Genomic DNA, 9,763 nt, shown 5'->3' on the forward strand with positions numbered 1-9,763 from the left:
CTTAGGGCGTCAGCCACAACATTAGCTTTCCCTGGCTGATAGTCTATCAGACAATCATAATCTTTTATTAACTCTAACCATCTCCTCTGTCTAAAATTCAACTCTTTTTGAGTGCCCAAATACTTCAAACTCTTATGATCTGTGTAGATGTAACATTTCTCCCCATACAAATAATGTCTCCAGATCTTAAGTGCAAACACAATAGCTGCAAGCTCCAAGTCATGTGTCGGATAATTCCTCTCATGCGGTTTTAGCTGGCATGATGCATGAGCAATGATATTTCGATCTTGCATCAACACACAACCTAACCCATTATGAGAAGCATCGCTGTAAACTGTATATTCTTTACCTAGTGTAGGTAAAGTCAGGACTGGAGCCTCAGTCAAACATCTTTTCAATTCATCAAAACTTTGCTGGCATTTGTCCGTCCACTGAAATTTCACATCCTTTCTAAGTAGCTTAGTCAATGGAGATGCCAACATGGAGAATCCCTTCACAAATCTACAGTAGTATCCAGCTAAACCCAGAAAACTGCGAATCTCTGTGACATTTCTGGGTGGCTTCCAATTAAGGACAACTTCAATTTTGCTAGGATCTACCTTAATACCCTCTTCTGCTACTACATGCCCCAAAAAGGATATCTCCTTCAGCCAAAATTCACATTTCGACAATTTGGCGTATAGCTGTTTCTCCCTCAAAGTCTGCAGTACAATCCGCAGATGTCTATCATGCTCTTTTGCACTCCTCGAATAAACCAATATATCATTTATGAATACCACAACAAACTGGTTGAGGTATGGTCTGAAGATAGTGTTCATCAGATCCATAAAAGCAGCCGGAGCATTAGTTAACCCGAACGGCATGACCAAGAACTCATAATGGCCATAGCGGGTTTTAAAGGCAGTTTTAGCAATACTCTGCTCTTGTACTTTCAGCTGATAATAACCTGATCTCAGGTCAATTTTGGAGAATACAGCTGCACCCCTTAACTGATCAAACAAGTCATCAATACGGGGCAATGGGTATCTATTCTTTATCGTCACCTTATTCAACTGCCGATAGTCAATGCATAACCGGAGAGTGCTATCCTTCTTCTTTACAAATAACACCAGCGCTCCCCAAGGTGACACACTAGGGCGAATGAAGCCTTTATCAAGTAGCTCTTGCAACTGCACTTTCAATTCTTTTAGTTCTGCTGGTGCCATTCTGTATGGTGTTATGGAGATTGGGTCCACACCAGGCATAACATCAATTTCAAACTACACCTCTCTTTTTGGAGGTAATCCTGGAAATTCATCAGGAAATACATCCGGAAAGTCACATACAGTAGGAATGTCCTTTAGTGCTGGACTCCCCACTTGGGTGTCTATCACATGTGCCAAGTACGCCTCACACCCTTTTCTAATCATTTTTCTGGCCAGTGCAGCTGAAATGATGTTTGAAGGAAATAACTGCCTCTCCCCATGTATTACTACATCACCATACTGAGGAAGACCAAAAGTGACTGTCTTTAGTCTACAGTCAATCATGGCATGATGCCTGGCTAACCAATCCATGCCCAAGATAATGTCATAATCTCTGAAGGGCATTTCAATTAAGTCAGACAGAAAAGTGTGTCCTTGGATCACCAAAGGACAGTCCCTATATAGCCTATTTACCCTGACCTTCTGGCCTAATGGACTAGTTACTAGCACATCATAGTCCATTGGTACACACTGAATAGCAGTAGGACACATCACACTAGCACTAACATACGAATGCGTGGAGCCAGGATCAAATAACACATACACATCTTGGTCAAGGATGGAGAAAATACCAGCTACTACATCTGATGTTTCAGCTTCCTCCCTCTGATGCATGGTATACACTCTGACTGGTGCGCCACTGGGTGTTGGCTGGTTAACAGTGCTTTGACTTCCAGGGGTGTTACCAGGACCCCTACCTCTGCCTCTACCTCTAGCAACTGACGGTGACCCTCTAGGTGCAGAGACTTGGGTTGATCCTTCAGATGTGGCAAAAGATCCAGACCAGCGCGGACTAGTGCAATCCTTAGCGAAATGTCCGCTTCCTCCACAGTTAAAACATGCACCAGTAGCCTTGAAACAAACCCCACCATGAGTTCTACCACACGTTTCACACTGCCGGACCGATAGAGATCCTCGAGAAGCTTGTTGGGTCGGCTGACCAGACCAAGGTGGTCTTTGGCCAGAAAATCTGCCTCTGCCTCTACAGGAGCTAGATCCCCCAAACTGTTTCCTCTTGCCAGAACCACTTCCAGATGTTTGTCCAGTAGTCTTTTCAGCCTTCTCTTTCTCTTGGGAACCCTTCTTCACTGCCCCTTCGGATTCTATCCTTTCTAATTCCAAGGCTTGTGAGATCAATTCAAAGAAAATTCGATGTCCAAACCCACAACTTGCATTCTCAGACTCTGCCTTAGCCCGGACTCAAACCTCTTGCATCTGTCTCTGGGGGTGGAGACTAAGCTTCCAGCATAGTGGTTTAGCCTTGAGAAGTCTCTCTCATACTCTGCTATGGTTCGGTCCCCTTGCTTCAAACTCAGGAATTCTTGCAATTTCTTATCTACATATGCATCAGGAACCCATTTCTGCCTGAATTCCCTCAGGAAGTCTGTCCATGTCAGCACAGGTGGCTCGACCAGGCTGTGGGGGATGGTCTTCCACCATCCATATGCATCCCCTTGTAACAAGGAAACGGAATACTCGAACTTCATCTCTTCCGTACACTTCAGTTTTCTGTAAACTCATTCCATTCTTTCCAACCACTGTTCTGCCTCCAGTGTATCCATAGTGCCTTTAAACTCGGTGGCCCCAAATTTCATCAGTTTTTCATATTGCCGAGCTGAGGGCTGTGGTTGTGCTACAGGTACTGGCATTTGAACTGGGGATGGCACATTACCCGCCATTTGCTGGAAGAACGCAGCCATCTGCTGTACAAATTGAGCAGGAAACTGCGGTGCTGGTGCAGGAGCTGGAGTGGCTGACCCACTCATGTTCTGGAGTGCTGGGGCTTCCTCTTGAACCTCAGCCTCAATAGATTATTCTTCGGAATGATCTCCTCCTTCCATTCCATTTTCTCAAATTTTCTACTTCCTGAGATTAAACACAAGGAGGTTGACCTCCGTTAGTACATATTCATGATGTAAATATATCATATTTATCAATTAAAGACACTTGAGCAGTTATACTTATCAATAAAATGTTCATACTCGTAGTCAAAATTTATTGAAAAACCATGCTCTGATACCACTAAAACATGTCACACCTTACCCCTCTGTAAGACATAACATGATCCCGTAGAATACTTAATGAACTACCGAACTTCACCTACCGATAACTCATTAAGTATCCTACAAGGGATTTTAAAATAATTTTCTTACATTTTGGAAGTGGTGAGCATTTTGATAAGAATTTAAAATCATTTATTCAAGTTTAAATACTAATAAAAATTTTAGTCCATTTTAATTTTGTCGCAAATTTTATAAAAATTTTGACAGAGTTCCCTCTGTATTTTGAGAAACCAGTTCTTCAAAGACCTGTAAAAAGCACTTCCAAAAATATTTCACAACTCCCAACCTTCAATAACTCAATCATTTCAATTCAATGCACTTCAAAATAATTTCACAATACAAATCAAGTTTTCTCATCTCAAAATATTTAATATTTCCATTCACCAAGCATAAAGCAGAAAATGCACATGAACAAATATTAAATTTACAGAAGAGAATCCAAAAAAATATTATTACAATTTATTTACAACTGCTCAACTACATTGATACATACAACATTTTTATATTTACATCAAGATTATCTACAAGGGTATAAAATAATACCCGTACAAAAGATCAATGTAATCCTCGATTTAATCACAGCTCACTCTGCTGCTTTTTCCTTGCTCTTATCTGCGACAGCAAAATAAGCCATCGCTGAGTATAAAAATACTCAGTGGTGCACAATAAAAATTTAAAATGCCATAAATAAATCATTCATTGCCAAACACAATTCAAATGTTTCTCAATCACATTTCAATAATGATCAAAGTTCATAATAACACCATTTTGTCAAATAATCCATTAAACACAGTTAGTCAAACAATTTCATAAACACAGTGTTGCCAAAGTCATACACAACTTAAGCCATGACACAAAATTTCCGATCAATACCGCGTTGTACACCACGACAAAGCAATCTACAACCCCATTAATCGAAATCAATGAGGGAGGTGGCTAGCTAGCTAATGAGTACTCATCTGATCTACAACCTCAACACCCAAGCCAGAGAGGGATGAAAATAAAAGATCTCAACCCCATAAATGGAGGAGGAATAAAAAGAAAAAGTCATGCTAAGTGTGAATCAAAAATCCATTTCAAACATTTCATTCAAATATTGCATACAAAAATCAAATCAATTTCCAAAGTTACAATTTGATCACAAGGTGGCAACACAAAAGTTCATAAATTCATAATGCGTGCTAAATCAATTTTTCAAGGGTAAAATGTTTAAATAGGGTTTATTGTGCACAAACCTCAAACGAGTCGTCCCTTAGCCTCGACTCGGTTCCTCGGGTTCCTTCCCGATATTCTTTTCAATTGAAACACACAATTTTACAATGTTTCAGTACTAGAACTTAACATAAATCCAAAATAAATTTAGCTTCACAATTACCTAGCTCTAACGTGTTAATTTCGACGTTCTTTAAATTTTGTGTTTTGGGTTACTATTCACTGCACTATTCAAGTCAAATAGTTGACTTTCTAAGGCTCAATAGGTATGGGAACTCCAACTTCACCCACATACCACATTTTGGTCATTAAACTTGTTGGTTTTGGTCAATTTTTGGGCATGGTTCCTTAATGAAAATTGTGCCCTTTTATGTCTATTTTCATCCCCAATTGGTGGCATATCAATTGGACTTGTAAAATTTCCGTTTTGATCCTTCAAAGTTGGTTTGGTCATGCTGCCAGCAGCCTGACCATTTGACCTACGAATTTGACTTCCATTCTAACAATTCCCACACATTTCCTTTGGTCATTATTGACCATTTTTCACCTCACACTAGGTCAAACATGCCATTTACTCATTTCTCCAAATTTTGGTTCACAAACCCTAACATTCAAACCCTAATTTCTAATTTATTAAAATTCATCAAATCAAAGTGTGCCAATCACATCTACTTGCTCAATTAGGCTTGTACACACATTTACTTGAACTAAAACATATCAACACTTCACAATCCCATGGTTGGCTGAAATTTACATCTTTGTTCTCATACATAATTTTCTCAATTTTTCATGTTATTCTATCCATTTCTACTCTAATTCAAACATTTTTACTTAAAGAAAAGGTTGGATCAACTTACTTCAATTGAAGTTTTTCCAAAAGCTCCAATTCTTCTAATTTCTTCTTTCTTTTTGTTCTCAATAAGCTTGTCAATATCCAACAATATGATTTACATAAGAAATTTGTGGGATTTATGGGGTTGATTCAAGCTTTAAAAGCTTGATTTTTCATGGCTATGGAGGAACAAAGGAGAAAAGAGAGAGAGAGAGAGAAAGAGTGTGGACGGGAAAGTGGGAAGATGAACATTTTTTTTTTCCTTTTCTTTTATTTTATAAACTTGGCTTATGGAAGACCAAAAATCAATTTAATAAATAATTTAATTAATTTGTTTATGACATCATGCATGATGTCATCACCTTTTTACTTTTTGATTTTCCTTTATTTTTTTTTTATTTTTTTCTATTAGTTCTTTAATTTAATTGTCGATTCGGAAATTTTCTGTTCTCCGATTTCATTTGACAGTTAGGTCAGGAGTCAGCTCTCGGGGTCAATTGACCAAATTGCCCCTCGCCGGTTCATCCCCGTTTGCAAATAATTCCATATTTCTTTTGGCTCCCTGACCGAATTATTTGACTGACTTAACAGTTCCTTTTCGTGATTTTCTCTTTTCCACTGTGTTCATAATGGTCCTAAGGACCGCGGCGTCACATTTTACGGTTCGAAAATTGAGTTTAAAATGACTTCGTAGTCGTTCCTGAGGAGGTCCCCCATAGCCGTGACTCTCGGCTCGTTTAACTTCTTATGTTCTGTTTTTCTTATTTATACTTAACTAATTGGAAATCACTAATTATTGGTGTTTATGGCTTCTCTAGTTGTCTTAAGTATGGTTCTAATCCCCTTAATTGTCCGGACCGACACCGGTCACCGGAACAGTGAAATCTACCAGGCTATGCAAACGGGGGTGTTACACACCAGTAGCCATACCGGGGTTAACACTAGAACAAGTAGCTGCCATTATCAGTGCCATGATTGGCCAACAGCAATAGCAATAGCAATAATAGCAGTAGCAACCTGGTAAACAATATGATAAACTGGGTAAATATGGTGCTGTGGAATTCAAAGGCACTACAGATCCCTTGGTTATGGAGAAATGGCTGGAAAGGATGGAGAGGGTATTCAAACAGATGCAATGCACTGATGCACAGAAGGTTAATTATACAATTTACATGTTATATGATGATGCTTATGAATGGTGGAAAAATATTCCTGGCAGTATGGCAGAACCTCTCAGACTGACTTGGGCAGATTTTCTCAGAGAGTTTAAATAGAAATATATTCTAGTAGCCTATGTAAATGCTAAATTGCAAGAATTCCCGAGACTTAAGCAGGAAAACAAATCTGTGGCTGAATATGAACTGGAAGTTCACCAGATTAAGTTACTATGCTAGGGATATTCTTACTTCCAATCGAAAAGGATGTAAGAGATTTGAGCAGGGTCTCAAACCCAGCATTAGGAGGCAAGTCACAGGATTCCAGTATGAGGATTTTTCAGCTTTGATTTCTAATGCACTATAACAGGAGAGAATCAATAATGAAGAAGCTATGGAGAGAGAAGGAAAAAAAACAGCAAAGCATAGCCAAGAAGACTTTTCTTGGTATGGGCAGCTCCTCTAGCAAAAGGAGAAAATTTGGTGGTTCATTTTCATATAAGACAGGGAGTCCCAGACTACCAGTATCTAGGCAATCTAGACCAGCAGTGACTACGACTCAAGCTCCTGCATATGGTCGCCCTTGTAATACCTGTGGTAAGATGCATGGAGGTGTATGCACGATGGCATCGGGGATTTGTTATAATTATAGAGGCACTGGACACTTTGCCAGAGATTGCATTAGTCCAAGGAGAGAAATTACCCATACTACATTAGAAGGATCTACACCAATGTCTATACCTAATGTATCTCAGATAGCTAGTAGAGGTTGAGGTAGAGTTTGAGGTAGTAAAGTTGGTAGCCAGAGTACTATAAACCAGCCAGAGCAATTAGGTGCACCAGCTAGAGTATATGCTATGAGATAGAGAGAGGGTGCAGAAGCAGCTAACGTGGTTATTGGTAAATTCTCACTCTCTGATCATGATGCATTAGTATTGTTTGATCTTGGTTCTACTCATTCCTACATTAGCTCTGCACTTACTTGTTATGCTAACGTGGATTATGTGAAGATGACTTAATATGTGTTAGTATCGAGTCGCTTGGGTCAGGAAGTGATAGTGAATAGATTATATCGAGATTGCCCTTTGAATCTACAAGGCAGCATCTTTTTGTCTGATTTAATTCAGATGCCTTTTAGAGATTTTGATGTCATTTTGGGCATGGATTGGCTAGCTAGACATCATGCTGTAATTGACTGTAGTCTGAAGACTCCAGAGCATACTAATGTGACAGTATAAGGAGAAAGCCAAATGTTGTCATCTAATGTGATCACGATAGCACTAGTTAGGAAGATGATGCGTTGAGGGTGTGAGGCATACCTGGCACATATAGTTGACAAACGTGCAGGGAATCCTGATATTAAAGACATTCCTACAGTGTGTGACTTCCCGAATGTGTTTTTAGATGATCTGTCAGGGTTACTACTAGAGAGAAGTGGAGTTTGAAATTGAGACTTTGCCTGGAGTTGAACCAATATCTATTACTCCCTATAGAATGTCACTTTTTGAATTGAAAGAGTTAAAGGTGTAACTGCAAGAATTACTGGATAAGGGGTTATAAGCCCTAGTGTTTCACCATGGAGAGCACCAGTGTTATTTGTGAAGAAGAAGGATGGCACTCTTCATCTGTGTATAAACTACAGATAGCTGAATAAGGAGACAGTGAAAAATGGGTATCCATTACCTAGAATTGAATATTTATTTGATCAATTGAAGGGTGCGGCAGTATTCTCCAAGATAGACTTAAGATTGGGATATTATCAGTTAAGAGTAAAGATGGAGAGTATATACCAAAGACAGCTTTCAGAATCCGATATGGTCATTATGAATTTTTGGTGATGCCATTTGGGTTAACTAATGCACTTGCAGCTTTCATGAACCTGATGAATACAATCTTCCAGCCATACCTGGATCAGTTTGTGGTGGTATTCATTGATGATATCTTGGTTTATTCTAAGAACGCAGAAGAATATGACAAGCATTTGAGGATAATTCTACAGACACTCCGAGAGAAGCAGTTGTATGCTAAATTATCCAAATATGAATTTTGGCTAGAGTAAGTTGCTTTCTTGGGACATATAGTGTCTACAGAAGGAATTGAAGTAAATCCCAGCAAGATAGAAGTTATCCTTAATTGGAAGCCACCTCAGAATGTTTCTGAAGTTCACAGTTTCTTAGGGTTGGCTGGATATTATTGCTATTTTGTAAAGGGATTTTCCATGATAGCATCACCCTTGACAAGATTGTTGAGGAAGGATGTAAAGTTTTAATGGACGGATAAATGTTAGGAGAGTTTTGATAAATAGAAAACTTGTTTAACAGAAGCTCCAGTCCTGACCTTACCTACCCCAAGTAAAGATTGCATCATATACAGTGATGCTTCTCATAATGGCCTTGGCTATGTATTGATGTAGGATAGAAATGTTATTGCATATGCTTCATGCCAGCTCAAGCCACATGAGAGGAATTATCCTACTCATTATCTGGAACTTCCTACCATTGTTTTTGCATTAAAGATCTGGAGACATTATTTGTATGGAGAGAAGTGTTATATCTTCATAGATTATAAAAGCCTAAAATATTTACCACCCAAAAGGAGTTGAATTTAAGGCAGAGGAGGTGGTTAGAGCTGATTAAGGATTATGACTGTATGATTGACTATTACCTAGGGAAAGCTAGTGCAATGGCTGATGCGTTAAGCTGCAAATCAATAGCCAGATTGAAGCTTACTCCATTGCAGATAGTGCATGATTTGAGAACAATGCACGCCCAACTTTTGTTTGATACGGATGGGTGTATCCAGGCAAATCTGCAAGTCAAACCATTATTGACCAAGCAGATTAAGGAAGCAGCACAAAACGATAGGGGATATGCAAGGCTAGTTGAAAAAGTCAAGCAAGGTGAGAAACCTGGATTCACTATTAGCCAGGATGGAATGTTAATGTTTCAAGGTCAAATGTGTGTACCAGATAATATTGAGTTGAAATAACTTATTCTAAAAGAAGCACATGATTTTCCATTTGCCATGCATCCCGGGGGGAACAAAGATGTATAGAGACTTGAAGGAGCATTACTAGTGGCAAGGTATGAAAAGAGACATTGTTGAATTTGTTGCAAAATGTTTAACTTATCAACAAGTTAAAGCAGAACATGAGTTCCAACAGGCCTACTAAACCCATTGCCTATTCCCCAATGGAAATGGGAGAGGATCACAATGGATTTTGTAACAGGACTTTCGTGCACTCAAAGGAATCATGAT

General features: G+C 39.0%; 1 protein-coding gene across 1 annotated transcript; it reads left to right on the forward strand.

Annotated features, from left to right (window-relative positions):
• Positions 1–8,280: 8,280 nt before the first annotated feature.
• LOC131178390 (uncharacterized) lies at positions 8,281–9,493 on the forward strand. The gene is made up of 4 exons (XM_058143348.1): positions 8,281–8,287; positions 8,374–8,450; positions 8,919–9,051; positions 9,174–9,493. Exons 1-4 carry the CDS (start codon positions 8,281–8,283, stop codon positions 9,491–9,493), a joined length of 537 nt encoding a protein of 178 aa, XP_057999331.1.
• Positions 9,494–9,763: the final 270 nt, after the last annotated feature.

Source organism: Hevea brasiliensis, chromosome 3 (genome assembly GCF_030052815.1).
Source record: "Hevea brasiliensis isolate MT/VB/25A 57/8 chromosome 3, ASM3005281v1, whole genome shotgun sequence".
Taxonomy (NCBI): Eukaryota; Viridiplantae; Streptophyta; class Magnoliopsida; order Malpighiales; family Euphorbiaceae; genus Hevea; species Hevea brasiliensis.